This window comes from Panonychus citri, unplaced genomic scaffold (genome assembly GCF_014898815.1).
Source record: "Panonychus citri isolate SS breed McGregor unplaced genomic scaffold, ASM1489881v1 Contig00134, whole genome shotgun sequence".
Lineage (NCBI taxonomy): Eukaryota > Metazoa > Arthropoda > Arachnida > Trombidiformes > Tetranychidae > Panonychus > Panonychus citri.
In genome coordinates this window covers 1,207,979-1,226,052 of record NW_026515539.1, presented here as the reverse complement: position 1 = coordinate 1,226,052, position 18,074 = coordinate 1,207,979, and the positions used below count along the sequence as shown (strand labels likewise).

Below are 18,074 nucleotides of genomic sequence, written 5' to 3'. Positions count from 1 at the left end.
TTTTACCTTTTTTTTTAAAGTCCCAAATTCACAATTCATTTACAACAATTAGAGACAAGAGATCGAAACTTTTTTTTCCAATTGTGAAAACTTTAAATTCGTGGCTTTTGATGATCATCATTAGACTTAATTGTTTGGGCTGTTTTAATCAGATTGATAATTATTTTCTGTGAGTATACGAGATTTTAATTACTAATCCTAATCGTGAAAGAGTTTAAGTAATTTAGTTACTTGAAAGGGACACAATTAATATTGTAATTGTCGGGTATTGATTGTGAATAATTATTAGTTAATTTCAAATTGATTACTATTATTATTGATTTGATGATTAACTTGATGGTAAATTAAATTGTTCACCAAATAGAAACAAATAATTATGATCATCTCCACGATTTGGTTGGTTCATTGGATTATCGGGTCGAATCGTTGTCAACAGACAAAATAATTATCGACAGTTAGAATCAAATAAAAAAGGAGTAAATGATTAAGTTGATGATGGTGAAAGAAAGTGTATCAATTGAATAACAATTTACAATTTACTCTTTAATTGTTATATCAAATTGATCTAAACATCGAGACACATGAGAGGGACTATTGAAGCAAAACTTTTACTCGATCATAAAGTTGTCACCATTTTCGCATTGATGACAATAACCTTGTCACTAATTTCTTGGCATTGACATCTAATCATCATCATCATCATTTTAATTGTAACTTCAAATTGATGATGAAATTGTATTTATATAAGTTAATGGGGCGATTGTAATTGTTTACAAATTGATTGTCTTTAAACAGCTGATTCACTTTCCAATGTAACAACAACACCTACAAGAAAAATGGAAAATCATAAACAGTTGAGTTTAATTGTATCTTAATTGTTTCTATTGTAATTTGAAGCAATTAACTTACACGATTTTGCTCCTGAAAATTAATAATTTGCTATATCAATTGATATTAATTGGGAACAATCAGTTGAAAATGTTTTGTGGTAGAAAAAAATTTTAATCTTTATTTCATATTGATTGTTTTTCTCTTGAATTGTTGATATTTTTTTCGTAACAATTTAATTTAGATTTACAATTAGAATAATTTTAAAGAGGTTTTCAGGTCATTATTAAATTGATTGTTCATTTTTCTCTGTGATTTATGGCAGCTACACACATGAGGAAGAAGATGATTAACTGTAAATTGGTTTGATCATGATGATGATTAAAGTTGAAGGAAATTTAGAAAAGTGAATCAAATGAGATTAAAATAGATTGATGGTAATTCTGGTAAATGATGAGTGTTGATTTAGGGAAGGAATTAAACTAATTCAGCTGATCTATTTTCTGAGACCGAAATTTCCGTATGGTGCATAACCATAACCGGCTGCAGGGTAAGTGTAAGGTGAACCATAAACGGCGGATGGAGCAAAAGCAGCTGGAGCGTAAGCTGGGGCAGCATAAGCTGGAGCAGCGTAGGCTGGAGCTGAGTATGAAGGTGCATATGCAAGAGGAGCTGGACCAACAGCGGCAACTGGGGCAGCAACTGGGGAAACAGCGGCTACGGGAGCAGCAGCGGCAACAACTGGAGCAGCTACAGCGGGAGCAGCAATGATAGCGGGCGATTTGTTGATCAAGACTGAAGCTGGATCACGAGGCTCAGTTCCTGGAATAAGAAAAGAAATTAATACAAATTGATTAACTGATTAGTCTTCAATCATTTACCTGGTTCGTTGGTTGAGATTGTGGCTCGGAAACCGTTAGCATCGGCGACGTAGTTGACAATTCGGAGTCGACCATCAGCATCTCGTAATCCATATGATCCAACTTTGGTGCCAAAAGCATCACCACTTTCACGTCTGAAAGTACCACCGGTGGAATGATCTTCATTGTATCCGAAAGCATAGTTTCCAATATTCTGATCACCGCCGATCACAAAAGGATAGAAAAAAAATTAAAAGAAAACAATTAGAAATCCATAGGAAAAGATTGTCAAAATATGGAAGGAGATTAATCCAATCTTTTTGATTGTTGTTCAACTGATTAACATACATCCTGACTTCTGTATTGTGATGAAGCTCCGGTGTTGAGGATGGCGGCGGCTGGGGCATAAGCTGCTGGAGCAGCGATGAGGCCACAATAAGCGGAGGCGAAGAGAGTAACGAATGTAACAAACTGACGAAAACAAGGGAAAAAAGAAACAAACAATGATTAGTATCACAATTAAATCCAATGAAAAAAATTGGATCAACACAATTAATGAACAGTTAACATACTCGAATCATATTTAAATTGTTGAAAAGTGAAAATAAGATTAATAATAAAAGAAAGAAATAAAATTAAAATTCGGAAATTGAAAGACAAGTGAATTAGATTATTCCAATTGGAGTGATGAGTGGTAACGAATGAAAGTGAAAGTCCAAGTCGAACTGTTTATATACCATTCGAGCAAAAAGTTCTAATCCAGAGGGATCAGTATCATGAAGATTAAGAGGTGGACGAAGGAGGAGTGAGAAAAACTGACCATAGAGAGAGAGAGAGAGAGAGAGAGAGAAGGAAAGAAAGAAAGAATGAAAGAGAGACTGGTCACCTTCATTTTCTTTCTTTTACTTTGGCTTTGAATTTCCACTTTCTCTTTCTCTTACCACCCAACATTCTCCTTCAACTGACCACTACGTCTTCCATTTTTATCCCTCCTTCAAGACGAGGCCACTTTCTACTCGAACCTGAGTTATCATCTTAACCGAAGGCGTGTCCACGTTCAGAGGAATGGATTTGGTTCATTTCTATTACCTCCCAATTGAAGGTGAAAGTTGATTCGACAACTTTCACTTTCGAAAAAATTTTTCTTCTTAATTGTTGCCTTGATTTTGACGATTAAGATGAAGGCCTCGCCCGATTAGTTAATCATTTGAACTCTTCCTACATTAAAGATTGAGATTTGTTTATCAATCTAAATCTTACCGATTAGGTGATTTAATTGTGACCATTATTTGAATAATTAATCGAAATTAGAATCATCATTTTGGACTTTTTGTCCATTTGAATTTAAATCCTTATCGTTTTTTTAATTATCTTTTTGATGATTATTTAATTGTTTGTCGATCTTTTCTATTGATTAACTAAATAGTGTTAGTTGATTGTGATCAACAACAAATTGTATTGTTTTTACATTAAAATTAACAATTCCCACTCCTCTAATTTAACTAAGAGCCCAGCCCAAAGTTATTGATTTAATTGATCACAGTTAATTTTATTCAACTAATTTGAATCAAAATCAACTTAACAACTATTCCAACAGAGGCTAATTAACCAAATACAATCTGATAATAAAAATTAATCATCTTTTTTGTCACCAATTAAATCAAATTTGCAATCATCAGAGTTAATTGTTTGAAATAAACAATTTCATCATTAATAACAATGATCAAAGCTGAAGTGAATTTACTAATCATTAAGATTTAATCAATCTTAAAGGTAAAAATTGGTTCATTAATCAATTATAATTATTAGCTATAAACAATTAACTCAAGATTATTAATCATAAACTCGAGTAATCAATAAACTAATCGAATCACATATTGTTTTAATGTAACAATTAACTTGGAACTTAATTGATGGACAATTCTCAGTAACAATTAGCTGAAAAAGTGAAGAGAAATGAATCAAGGTAAGGACAATTTAACAATTGATTAAATTGTCAAGATTAAAATACATGCATGTCATTAGCTAACTACTTGTAATAGTTGGAGAAGTGCAAAGTAAAATTAAGTTGATTAACTCAATCATTTCTTAATTGTTGGCTTTTTTAATCTCATTGTTCATATTTCCTTAAATATAATTGAAAAGTCTGCCACTCAATTGTGATGATCAACAATTTAAATTGTTTATTTTACCACCTTCAAGGTTAATTGGGATACACCACGCTTGTTAATTGTTAATTGAGTCTCCTACTGATTAAGAAAGTACAACAATCAACGGTTAATTATTAATAGTTAAACGCTTATCATCACAATTAATAACTATAAAAACGGTAAATTGTTTCCTCTTTTTTGTTCACAAGAGATATTGTTAATTGTTATGATAATTAGCAAAATTTAAATCAACAACAATTTATTTATTAAATTATATTTTCTGTTATTAACTTAATTTAACTAAAACTATTGTTGAAAATTTCATAATCAGTATCCAAATGATCATGTTAATGATGAAAATTGAAGGAAAACAATTAAACATTAATTAACAATTGATAATAACAAAAATCAAGGGTCATCATAATAATCAATTGATCTGAACAATTAACTTTTTACCAAAATTATTGAATTGATTGTTATTGATTAATTAGCACCTTTTGTCCCAATCAACATGTTAAGGTTACTCCTAAATTGTTGTTATTAATTTAACTATTTTTCTTGATTAATAGTTAATCTAGATTAATTGATTGGACGTAAATTAATCACCAACAATCAAAACCTCACCTTAACAAACAATTTGACCTTACACGGAATTAGCCTGTGTGTTAATTGTTACAATTTTCAACCACAACAATTAACTCCTACTCTTAATCAACAATCAATATCCATCATTAGTTAATTTCAGGTAAAATTGAATATAAAATTAAAACACCATTTAATCAATACAAAATACTAGTCTGATTGTTCAAAGATAATTAATAATTTTAAGTCAATTAACTTGGACATTGGCTCATCATCATAATTAAAGTTGACTGTTGATTTAATTGCTGCATATAATTGAATGAAACAGGTAATCAATTAACTGTGATTATGAAAACATTAGATTGTAACAAAGTGACACATTAATTAGCGGTTTACAATTAAAATGAAAACATCACCAATCAAAAGTAACCATCATCATTATTTGATAGTTAGAAATGATAAATTGTTAGTTTAATCATTAAAAAAAAAGACTACAATTACAATCAATATTAATTGGGGTGTTAAATTAAGAGTGAAAAATAATTACCAATACCAATAGGGCCTAGATAATCAACTGATTGGCATTAAATTGGGTTTGGTGTTGTCAAGAAATCAAATTGATTTGAATAATAATCATCATTATAATTAACAAGGTTTTTTAATCCATCATTTTTAAATTGTTCTGCTTCTAGATCCAAATTAAATTGTTAAGATAATTAACCATTTCCTTGAATGTAAACAAAAATTGTTTCTAATCTTCATCATCTTCCTAAACAGATAATCATTATTATTATCAACGATTCATTTGACAAGGATTTAATCACAATTAACTATTCTTTTTACACTGAATTAATTAATTGTTATATTTTACTTTTTAACCTTCAAAATTGTATTAAAAAGTCACACATAAAAATGAATTTGAAGAAACTTCTAAATATTCATAGCTAAATCATCATCTTAATCATCAGCATCTTAAATTAATCTTATTATCATGATTATTATACAACTTTTTTCTGTGATCAATTAACTACTATTTAAATTAATTCTTTTAATTCTTATCATCACGTTCCATCATCAAGTTAATTGTTTAAAGTTTAGAGTAAAAAAAAAACAGGAAATTTGTTTTTATTACGATTAACTATCAACTATACTTAACTAACCATTACAATTAGTTAGGTTGATAACTTGAAGTTACCTTGAAAAAAGATTAGTGATGATGATGATTTAGTAGTTAATTTAATTGTCAGCTGATGATTATCAGTTGATTACAATGAAACTTTATCCCAGTTTGTTAATCTTTGGTCCGAAATCAAAATGTCCAAATGTCCACGTCTTATTAATTAATCAGGCCTTATCAACTAGATATGCCAGAGATTTTTAATCATTAGGGTTAATTGTTGTTTTTATGAGTTGAAAGTTTTGATTTGATTGTATGACGGAAACGTGATGGTTAATGTATGTAAATTGTTCAAATTAACCACGATTTGTATTTCAGCAGGTTGATTGTTTATCATCATCTTCAATCGTCCTAATCATTTGAAAGGTTAATTTCAATCAGTCAATTATTCACAATTAATCCGTAGGAGTTAATCGATATAACCAAATTCTATTCATTAATCTCTCCAGCTTCTTGGTCAGCAGCATAATTGTTGATGATAATCAATGAATTTCAGTGAATACTTTAGATCCAATCTATTGAATAATAAGCAAATAATTAGATAAACGATTAAATAAGTTGGTTAAATAATTATAATACGAAATAAATTAACTCTATTTAGTAATAAAACCAACGCCCGAAAACGACCAAATATTGATAACAGTCAATAGAATTGAGTGAGAAAAATCAACTTTTTTGATGGAAAATTCAAACTGACCATTATCATTATCAACCACTGACCCCTTGTTGAACCAATTAACCAAATTGTGATTCCTAATCAAATTTGCTTACAATCAAGATACGTTGATTGTGTGGTAATGCGTGAGTGATCATTTTCGTGATAGAATCTTAATTACTCTGGAAGTTTATACACTTTTCGATGATTGTAATTGTTTACCAATATCCGAGTAATTCCAGTAACTAAAAATATGAAATTAAGATTTAATCATGATGGAAATTGAATAGAAATCTATCTCCACCCTTTTCTCACCAATATTGTTGATTAATTGAGTAGAGAATCAATTGATTAGTTTAATTGTTGTTCTTTTATGTTCCATCGTGACTGTAATTACAGTGATCATAAGCTGTATTTAAAAGTGAAAAACTAAAGGAATGATAATTAGAATTGATTTGATTTGAGAATAATTAACAAAATTGTTAATAGTTATAATCAGTGTTACCTTACCTGTTTTGTTTATTCAAGTGTATTGATAATTATTAAATCATTACGTTGAAATAAATCATCAGGTATAGATTACAGTCGACCTTTTACCTAAACATTGAAACTATCAGATGATTAGATGGATTAGTAATTTACCTGGAATTAAATAACAACAATCAAACAAAAGTTGATTATCCGATTACCATTGAATAAATAAGTTTCCCATCTAACAAGGTTAATTGAATGTGTGTGATTATTGGTCAGATAGTGTTGGTGGTTGACCATTGAAACCAATAATCAATATTGATTAGTAACATAATTTGATAACTATGATAATTAATGAGTTATCTTGATACGATTGATGTATTAACAATGTTTCCTGGAGTCTTTTGATTACAAGGTTAGGTCCAATTGCTCAACTACTAAAAGAATCAAAGAAATGAGAAAATATTAATAACAATAATTATTAGACAAATAAATGATCAACATGATGAACGATAACATGATTTATATTAATACCTGGTTTTGGATATAAATCTTCATCGGTTCAATTGTTTAAATTACAATTTTGAAGGTAAATAATACATGTAATTGCTCACTGGTAATATAGACAATTGATTAGTTGATAACGGTGATGATGATGATGATGCTGTGAATGTTAATAAGTCATGTCTGATTGTCTACTGTCAATGTTGAGTTGATGATAAAATTTCTCTATCAACCTGTAGAATGAACAAATTATAAGTTTAGAATAGAAGAAAAAAAAAGTCAATAAATTAGAGAAAAAGAAAAGAAAATGATAAACATTCGACAAACCTGATAAATGTTAATCATTAGAATCCAGGAAGTTACAATTAATCCATTTGTGAGTGAGTGTAATGTTAAACAGGATCTTTTTGTCCACAATTAATAGTTGATCACCAGTGACAATTTTAATCACAATTGCGATAAAAGTGAAACAAATCAATTAATCTCTTCTCTTTTGTCACGCAACGATGTCAAAGGTAAATCAATTTTGTCAACGAAATATAATCCAAACAATTTGACAAATCATTTGGAACCATTAGAGACAATCACCTTGAATAATTAGCAAAATCAAATTTCATCACGACAGTTAAAGTTTAAATGTTCAAATGATCAACAATCAACAGAAAAATAAACAAAGAAATTGATCTCAAAGGGAAAAACGATTGAAGAAAAGGATTAATCAATCAATACAATCAAATATTTAATTCTTTTCTTTTTTTTCTAATCATTAATTGAACTTTTTGCGTTCAGCATAGCGTAATGAGCTTGTTTCGGTGAAACCTCATGTAGAATTTTTTTTCATGTGATCGCTCTCATAAATTACGAGAGTTGCGTCCACAGACTTCGCTCAGCTGATTGAACAGTCTTCCTCAGCTTCATGTTAATCTTCATGATAATCTTCAAGTTAATTTTTTTTTAAATGTTCATGAACAAGTTTTCTAATCTATTGTTACATCTCTGTGTCATCATGACTTCATGATCTCGTTCAACTCATGTATTGAATGATCTTCAATTAATTGAAAGACAAAAGTTGCACATTCTAATTGGATTAACATTGAACATCAACACCTACGATCACATGTTATCATTGGTAAATTTGATTCTCTTTGTTATTGTTCAATTTAATGGATTAATCATCTTAACCACTTTTATTGGAATCGATTACAATTTAATTGTAGTTTAATGTTTACTTTATTGTTTTCACTTCAAGGATCAACTTGTTTAAAGTAAAACAAATCTTAGGCCTTTAATTGTGTTCAACTTGATCTTGATTCTGTTCAATGGGTAAGTGTATTGGTTTATTTTTAATAATAATTGTTTCTCATTATATGTCAATGTTGATTTGATTGTTTACTAATTTAATATTTTTTTTTCTTTATGGGCGATGTCTCCATTAATACTCCTTCTTAATTGTTGTCTATTGGTTTTCAATGGTGGAATAATTAAAACAATGGATCTCTCTATATTCATTTACAATCAAAACACTCATTCTTACAATGGATTAGGTGTTTCCTGACTTTCTTCAATTAAGTAGGAATATATATTTATCTCATCTGATTGTATTACAATTAGATTGCTGTTTAATTGTTCGTTGACCACTAAGCCATCAAGTGAAACTATCAATTGAATCAATTATTGAGGAGGAGTGATGGATAATAACAAACCGTTGACCATAACCAGATACATAATCAAATCATTTACAAAGGATTATCATTGATTGTTGAAGATCATTTATTAGTATTTGTAACTGTCATTCTGGAATTGACCTTGAAAAGGATAATTTAATGAGAATTGAATCTTATTAAAGATTAGTTAATATACATAAGAAGAAAAAAGAAATACTAATCAAAAGGTAAGTGTACAATGAGAACAATTAATATGAAATCTGAAAACAATTAGATTTCTAATAGATTGAAACAAGAAGGAGAATAAGAGATTTGTAATTATTTCATCTTCTTTTTTTTTTGCTTCTCTCTAATTGGGATTTTGATTGTTAACTCAATTTCCAATTAACTGTAAATAATAGAAACACACAAATGATTCTGATTGTATTCCGATTATAATTAATATTTTTATGTATCTTTCTTATTTAGGTGACCCACAAATTGGAAAAACATTTAAAGGGAAAACTATTAATTGTTTATGAAGAGACTAGAAGGAGAAAACAAATGAGAATTGATTAATCAGTTGATTAACAATCAACAGCAGCAACAACATGAAACCTTAAACAATTTAAATTACAAGTGATGCTGATCAAGTTAAAGGGTTAACTGATTTAAAGCTTAATCATATTGTTATTATTGTTTCCATCATGATGATATTAATCATTGTGAGTAAATCTCAAAAAGGAAATGATTTTGTTTTCATTTTAATTGGTAAATTAACTGTTACCTTTCAAGTAATTAGCTGATATCAATTATATTGATGATTAATGTATACGGTCATCATCAAGGTTTACCTTTAATTGTTTTCCAACAGTTAATCAATATTTGTTAAGGTGTCAAATCAGTCAATCATTTTTCTTGACCATCAGTATTTGACCAAACAAAACCAATCCTTTTTTTTTATTATCATTACAATTACATTGTATTGATTATTTTAATCAGAATTGAATTTACTTATTGTGATAAAATTCAATTATCAGATTCAATTAATAATATTTAATCTAATTGCAATTTTGTTAATTATTTTCTTTTTGTTTTCATTTAGATCTAAGATCTTATTTGATTATTGGAAATGATCATCTAGGCCGTTGGCTGTTGATCAATTGAATTGATTGTATTGATTAAGGAAGGGAAAAGATATAACAATTAACAATTAATATTGATATTAATCAATTAATGTTTCCCATTTCCGCCGGCACGGATAGGTAACAATTAGTTATTAATTACTAATAAATAGATCAACCATTAAACAAGATTGAGATTTAGGTGAATTTAATTGTCAATTTTCAAGATTAAATTTAATTTCCTGTTGATCTTATTGATTTTAATCAAATTAAGTTGATTCTAATTTTATAACTGTCACTTTGTTTTTCAGATAGACAAACAATACGGAAAACAAATGTTAACAATTTAAATTGAAAGTTTTTCATTTTAAGTATTGATGACAATTTGATAAATTGTTGAAAATGATTAGCTGATGATTATCAAGATTAACGATTGGAAATGTTATTTATCTTAAATTGTTTTCAAATATTAACATTTAACTGGCCAAATGATTTGAGTGACTTGTCAAATTTAATCAAAACTAATTAGTGTTAATCTGTTAACAGTAACAATTTGACACAGTAGTTAATCAAGTCACGAGTCGCCATCATCATTAATCATCACTATCGTTATACCAACAAGTTGATTGTTAACTTGTCATTTGTAATTAACTTTTACAATCAAATGAAACGAAATGAATACTACAGTTATCACAAGGAAAATTATCAATCAAAAGAGAAACGATTAAATAACTAATATTACTTGAATCGTAACAATTAAAACATTAAAGGAGCAATTTAAATCAACAACAATCAACAATCAACAATTTAACCTTGTTAGGGGTTACCCTGACCATTGAATATCAACATTGATCAAAAATATAACAGATCAAAGTCAACAATCAACTCAGTAAACACCCCCAACAATTTAATCGTAATACGAATAGCAACATTGTTAAACAACAATTAACGGTCAAAATCATTGTTTAATTGTAGATAATCATGTAAATCGTGAAGGAAGCCAGAATTAAGTAGCAACAACAATTAAGAAGCCACGAAAATAAAATCAGATCATGATTAGGATAAGAAATTCAATCATTCTAAGCGTCATAATATAATAAATTTTTCTTCTTAATTGTAATAATAATGAAAACATGATTAGAGATTAATTAACCTTCTATTCAGATGATTTAGACCAAATTTCATTGAAATGATTAAGATAAAAACCCTTGACTATTTATAATTTAAAACTATTTTCCTCATCGTTAATTATTAGCATTCTAATGCTAATTATTTACAAACTAACAACAATTAACTTTTAGTGATCAGTTAATCAACCATTTGCTTAATCATTTGGTTTCAATAATCATTCTGATCAAAGAGACAACAAATAACAAAGTTTATTAAAACTTGATCAATAGTTAATTAATCATTCACACCTTTTGAATAGCCATTTATGAATTTGATTCAATTTTGATAAACAATTTTAATTGTAATAATCAAACTGACCAAATGATTAATTTTGATTCTGAAACAATTTATTTTATAAAACAACAACAACAATAGTAACAATTGTGCCAATCAAGACAAACCCATAAGTAAATTGTTATGATTAAACTTTTCTTAATCAATGAAAATGAGTCTCTTTCATTTTCACAACAATTTAAATTACTAATCAATTTAACAACAACAATTAAAGTATAAAAAACTTTTCTCCAACTATTTCCGAGGATATTTAAGTTAATTGTAGATTTCAAGGTCTTACCTGTTTAATTGTTTGAGTTTAATTCATTTTCTCAACTAAATTAATCTTTTGATTACTGAGAAAATTAAAATTTCCAAACCAATTCAAGCTACTTACTGTCTTAATTATTTGTAATTAAAATTGATTTCAATTCTTTCAACGCCTTAACTTTGATAAATCAATCTAATAATAATCATTAATTTTGTTGATTTAGATCAAATTGTTTAACAAAAAAGCAAATTGATTGAAAATTTTAACCATAATAATTAAGTTAATCAATATTAATGACCGATCGACCCAATCAAATGCAACCTTGTTGTTAGTAGTAGTTAATTATTAGTTAGGATTAGTTTGGTTAATCATCTGAACTTAATTGTTGGTATAAATTTTTACACTTTTCATCAACAATTTAGATCCACTATTTTGCCTTTTAATTGATTTAAATTTTTACCAGAAAATATAAAATCTTTTGTGTTAATTGTTTCGGTGAAAATTAAATCATGATGATGATGGCAACTGATTGTTACACCAAATGAAATTTAATTTAACTATTTAACTTTAACTTTTACTTATTGGGAGTGAACATTTTTGTTACTCAAGTTAATTGTTGTTACCTTGATCATTTACAAAAGTTTAATTTATTTTTACAATTGACCAATTCAATTGACCAATGTAAAAATGGTAAGGTCAAGGTTAATCAAGACAATATTCAATTGGTAATTAATTCAATTGTAAATCCTCAACGATATGTATTAGTTGGGTAACAATTTAAATTAATGGTCTCATTGTTATTGGATTTACAATGTTATGTTTACATTAAGTGTGAGTTTGACAAAATTAGATTAAATTACAATTAGTTTATTCATCATTCAATTGAAATTGAAGTAATTAAGGTGAAATCGTTAAGTTTAAGATCCTAATTGTTTGCATGTAAATGATTGTTACTAATATTTAATTATCTTCCTTGGAGTAATTTTAATTGTAAATATTACGATTTATTTGTAATATTTTTATGTGAATATTAATTGTTATTGATTAGATTTGTTACCTTCAATAATCAAGAGAGATTAATTTTTAATCTGGTTAACAACCTTTTCAGACAATTGGTCAATTGATTTTGAGCATTTTCATTTTGATAGTGATTAGTTAATCCAGTTGATAATTTTCTTAATCATAAAAATAAAAATATCAATTGACTTTAAAACTTGATAATCAATCATTTGGTGATGATGATGATCTGATCAATTTTGATTCAATTCAATTCTGGCCTTGAGCGATTGTAATAATTAACAGATTAACCTGAGCCTTAAATTGTTGCTCAACTGAATTAAGATTATCCAAATGAGAGAGGGATCAATTGCCGAATCAAATTAATTAGATAAGATTAATAGTCGATCCAATTGATTTCTATTGATTGATGTTCACACTTTTCCTCTTACGACTCTGTACTTTTCCTCCTCCAAACAATCAATATACTCTAATTAAATTAACTCAATTAAGGACAATTGATTAATTTGGACCTAAAGCTCATTGATCATCGTCATCTTAATCATTTCGTGTTTGTTATAACACCAAGAAAGCCACTAATCATTTCGAGGATACGAACAGTTAATCCAGAAGCAATTAAATCAAAAGAACAGCTTAATTACAGTTGATTAAATTGTTAAACACATTTCACTTGTTTACATACAACTTTAAACTATTAAATTGTGATTAATAAAACGTAGATTAATAGTATTAGAAGCAAGGACAATTAAACCAAATCAATTGAATCAAGTTGATTAAACAAATTTAATTGGAATCCAGGAAAACCTAAAGGCCTCTAATTGTGAATGAAAATTAAACTAAACAATTAATATCCATGTTCTTGGCCTTAAAATTCAATTGTTAATTAACGAATCAGTTGATTTAATATATTAATACAATAACGCGAAAACATTGATAATAATAACAATCAACTAATTGTAACAATGGTCAAGAAAACATTACAGCTGATGATGTCTCCATCAAGGTAACAATCAACTAAGGTTAAATTAGATTATATTATTTTTTGATTATCTTTTGTACTATTTGGATCTTATTAAACAATCAACACAATTATCTAATTGTTATTAGTTAATAGTGATGACAAGGAAATCGTAACTATTTCTAACGATTAGTGATTATTAATAATAATTGTTGTGTGTTGATTATAATCTTTCAAGTAAATTACCTTGGTTAATAATTGTATTAATAAATTGTTGCCTTATTGTTAAACTATTATTAGCTGATTCTCATTGATTTGATTTAATTTGATATTTTAAGTGTTGTTGTTGATTAGCAATTTATCCAAATCATAACAATGATTAAGATGAAACTTTTCAACAGGTAATCATGAAAATTTGATAATACAAGTTGCAATTAAATGACTCACAACAATTAATTATGTTACAATAATAATATTTTCTTAATTTATATTCAATTCAATGTTGATGGTCAAACTTTTTACCAACAATTAATTGTCATCAAATTAACCATCAACTGATATTTATGACTTTTCAAACTTTGATTAAAGATCAATTTTATGATACTTGCTATTGATTCAATTGATGCTAATTAATAAGACAGTTGATTGACTAAGTTGATATTGATTGTTGACTATTAGATTAACAATTGAATTAAAATCAAGGAATAGAAAACCAATGTCTCTTTAAATCAAATTGATTACTACTGAACAATTATCGTCAGAACGACTAATTAACCTTGAACCTCTCATAAGACCAAAATATGACCTAATTAAATATCGATCAAGTAAATTAGATAATCAATTTGATCAACATAATAAATATGAATAAAAATGTAACCTCACCTTAGAGTTAACATGATTTTCTCAATTAATTGTTACGATTAATATTAATTTCTCTACGACAATGATCACTCATTAATTCACTCTAATTGCTATTCTCAAATTCAATTGATACTTACAATCCAATTGAAATCAATAATTATTTTATTAACTATTGTTATCAAGGTTAATCAGTTAATGAAAAGTAGATAATTCAAATTATTGGGAAAAAGTTAATTGTCCTTTTGTTTTTCTTAATTGTTTATCAACTATTCTGAGTTAATCACGATGGAAAACAAAACTTGATTCAAATTGTTTAAGGTGAAAGATATAATAGATTTTGTTTTTCTTTTCGATGGATTTTTTTTCTTATTGATTTGAATTGTTTGTGAACAAGTTAATTGTTCGTTGGGTTAATTAATGCTAGAAAATAAGACAAATCATAATTTTCTTCATTATCGTGGTTAACAATTTCTTCATCTTCTTCGAGCTGCTCATCATCATCACCATTTATGATTGGATATAATTGATGCTCGAACTGGTCATTGATCAAATCTTCATCATCTATTGGATTAATTGTGATTTTTATTGATGATTTGGTGTTGATCGGTTGATTGTTTACTGATGTTGTTGACAGTGGGACGTGATTGTCTATTTTGTTGGCACTTTTGACGACATTTGGTGACTGTTGATTGTTATCGATTTCATCTGAATCATCAGCATATTTAATCCCTTCTATGTGATCATAACGGGGATCGTAATAATTTGGTCTGGACACGATTCGATCTATCTCCGTGTAGAGGCCATTTTTGGCCAGAACGGAGACCAACGGAGGAAAACAAATCCATTTATTGTGATAATCACGAATTGAAAACACTCCATTCGGGAATTGGACTATCTCATCCTCAAGAAAATTATCATCGACATAATTATCGGCATAGTGATCGGCCAATAGTGAGGCCATTTCCGGGAATTGGTAACTATAATCACAGACGTAATTTGTGTAATCATCGGAAGATATTGGGACCATCGAATCAATTATGATACAACAGTAAATCAAGATGGCTGACCAGATCAAGTTCATTCCATTATCACAATGTAACAATTAATAATTTACTAATCATCATGTTCACCATATTAATAACTGTATTTGGGTTTTCAACATAACAAACAATTTAGGGTTTAGCTGCAACTTCAAATCAAACTATACAATTAGTATTAAATTGTTGATGAGAATCATTAACACTAAATTTTAATGTTCATTTTAAACCATCTTCAAGTTGACTTTATGAAAGATTAGTACAATTTGTTAATTTAGTTACATTTTGCAACTCTAATTGTTAATGGATCAGAGATTATGTGTAACCCTTTTAATTGCTCAGTTTAATAACCTTTTTCAAAGGTAATTTAATTGTGATGATCATTATCATCTTGAAAAAGATATAAATTAATCTTATTAAATGAATTATCATCAAATTGTAATTAACTTGATTCATTTTCATGGCTCGTTAATAACAGAGGACAAAACTTTTAATTTCAATCAAATCAAAACAAAACTAATGTGATCAAACTCAATCAAGAAGTGAAGGTAAATCATCAATTAGACTAATTATTCAAATACCAATTATAACAATTAACCGAAGTTATCAAAGTTAATTGAATTCATTAATCAAATCTTAATTTCGTTGTCAAATGTTTCATTATTTTGAAAGTTTTATTTGTAAGTTGATCAACTTGATTATCGTTGAGAATTTTTTCTTAATTCATGAAAAAAAGTCCAAAATTTAATTGTTTTAATCATAATTAGAAAATCACAAACCAGGTCAAAGTCAAAGTCTCATTAAATGTTAGTACAATTCGTTACACTAATTGACGCAAAATTAAACTACAATTAAATTAAATATCTAAATACAAGTTCCAAGTGAAGGGAGAGATAACTTTCTGTTTTTTGATTGTTGTAATGATCTCGACGATTAACTGTGAATCTATTTAATTATCAACAATTGAATCTCTCTATTTTGGCTTCTCAAATAATCCAAGTTAATGATAGTTAATAAGGTTTCCAATAACAATTAAAGAAATTTAATTCAATTGATGATTAATCATCAAACATGATAAACAAAAGATGTCGCGTCGATTTTGTGATCATGAGCCACTGAGAATCAAGTGATTATCATGAAAAGAAAAGTTAATTGTGATTTGTAAAGATCCTGGAATTACAATTATCCAACCGCAAGATTTGAATTGATTGTATTAATTTAATTGCAGAAATATTCAATTAGATTATGAGCTCAGAAAGGAGTCATCTTCGAGTTGATTCAGATCACTTTGAGTGTTGATTATTATGGTGAATTGTGACTTTGATTGTGATGAAAAATGTATAATTTGTGTCCGCGATTTCAACGTTGATATAAAATGATCTCTCGATTTAGGTTGAAATTTCCTCTACTAGTGACCGTCATTTTGACCTTTTATCTAGTTCGTATTCGTGGTAGTTCAATCAAGTGGAGAAGTTCAGAGGTTTCAGATGCTTTGGCAGCGGCAGCGGCGGTTGATGAGGACGAAGATGAGAGCGATTCTTTTAATCAGATGAAAATGGTTTCGAGTGGACAGATTTCCCGTCGATCGGACGACGAAGAGGAAGAAGATAGTTGGGGTAGTCCATCGGCGAGTACCTCGGACGGAGGAAGTTGGGGCGGTGGAGGTGGAGGCGGAGGTGGTAAGAGTAAGGGTAAGAAAAGTGAGTAACATTTTCGACTTTTTTTTAATCGAATACATTGACAATTAATGTTCATTTATGTCGATTACTTTTGACCTGTTTCACTTTTAAGGTAAAGACAAAGGGAAGGACAAAGGTAAAGATAAAGAAAAAAAGATGAAGATGAAAATGAAGATGAAAATGAAGATGAAGATGAAAGATGAAGGCGGTGGTTGTACACCAGAAGTGGTGGCGATTAAGAAAACCCGAGTTATTCCTGTTGCTGTTCCCGTTAAAGGAGGGAAACGTTCATTCACAATTAAGGTGCCACAATCGATGATGATGGCCGCTCAAGAAGAGGAAGAACCAGCAAAATCTTGGTCTGCCCCCGCACCGCAACAAATGTTGATGCCCATTCAGATGATGCCCATTTCTTATCAGGCCCCTGCTCCCGCTCCAGTCCATCAACAAGCAGCAACTCCAATGGCCATGTATCATTTACCCGCTCCAACTCCTCCGCCGTCTCCCGTTACCATCACGATGCCAATGCCGATGCCTATTCCAAGTCCATCAACGTGTAACACTTGTTCCCACCCAATGACCAATGTCGAAGAAGTGATCGAGGAGGTTGTCGAAGAGCCTGATTACGATTACGAAATGGACTCTTGGGGAGGGACATCCACTTCTCGGGATGGATGGAGATGAACAATTGAATCAACAATTAAACCAATTTCCTAATCATATCACTTTTTCAACTACCACATGGATTCAACGTTACTGGTAATGTTAATAGTATTGTCTACAAATTTTGAAAACCTTAAATTTATGTAAAACA

At 28.7% G+C, this 18,074-nt stretch overlaps 2 protein-coding genes and 2 long non-coding RNA genes across 6 annotated transcripts; 2 read left to right on the top strand and 2 right to left on the bottom strand.

Moving 5' to 3' along the window:
- Positions 1-968: 968 nt before the first annotated feature.
- Positions 969-2,415, bottom strand: LOC128391005 (adult-specific rigid cuticular protein 15.7-like). The gene is made up of 4 exons (XM_053350829.1): positions 2,261-2,415; positions 2,037-2,159; positions 1,710-1,902; positions 969-1,650 (listed from the first exon to the last, which is right to left on the bottom strand). Exons 1-4 carry the CDS (start codon positions 2,267-2,269, stop codon positions 1,325-1,327), a joined length of 651 nt encoding a protein of 216 aa, XP_053206804.1. The 5' UTR covers positions 2,270-2,415; the 3' UTR covers positions 969-1,324.
- A 4,354-nt stretch (positions 2,416-6,769) lies between these two features.
- LOC128391028 (uncharacterized) lies at positions 6,770-7,798 on the bottom strand. The gene is made up of 4 exons (XR_008325732.1): positions 7,555-7,798; positions 7,258-7,460; positions 6,942-7,160; positions 6,770-6,862 (listed from the first exon to the last, which is right to left on the bottom strand). It is a non-coding gene; the product is annotated as an uncharacterized LOC128391028 (long non-coding RNA).
- A 331-nt stretch (positions 7,799-8,129) lies between these two features.
- LOC128391027 (uncharacterized) lies at positions 8,130-11,072 on the top strand. Of its 3 annotated transcripts, XR_008325730.1 has the most exons (5): positions 8,130-8,550; positions 8,772-9,118; positions 9,360-9,595; positions 9,976-10,135; positions 10,306-11,072. It is a non-coding gene; the product is annotated as an uncharacterized LOC128391027 (long non-coding RNA). The 3 variants fall into 3 exon arrangements; XR_008325731.1 differs by lacking the exons at positions 9,976-10,135; positions 10,306-11,072 and having other exon boundaries at positions 8,135-8,356; positions 8,477-8,550; positions 9,360-9,923; XR_008325729.1 differs by lacking the exons at positions 9,976-10,135; positions 10,306-11,072 and having other exon boundaries at positions 8,140-8,550; positions 9,360-9,921.
- Positions 11,073-16,876: 5,804 nt separating this feature from the next.
- LOC128391115 (transcription initiation factor TFIID subunit 3-like) lies at positions 16,877-18,065 on the top strand. Its single transcript, XM_053350962.1, has 2 exons — positions 16,877-17,281; positions 17,385-18,065. Exons 1-2 carry the CDS (start codon positions 16,957-16,959, stop codon positions 17,942-17,944), a joined length of 885 nt encoding a protein of 294 aa, XP_053206937.1. The 5' UTR covers positions 16,877-16,956; the 3' UTR covers positions 17,945-18,065.
- Positions 18,066-18,074: the final 9 nt, after the last annotated feature.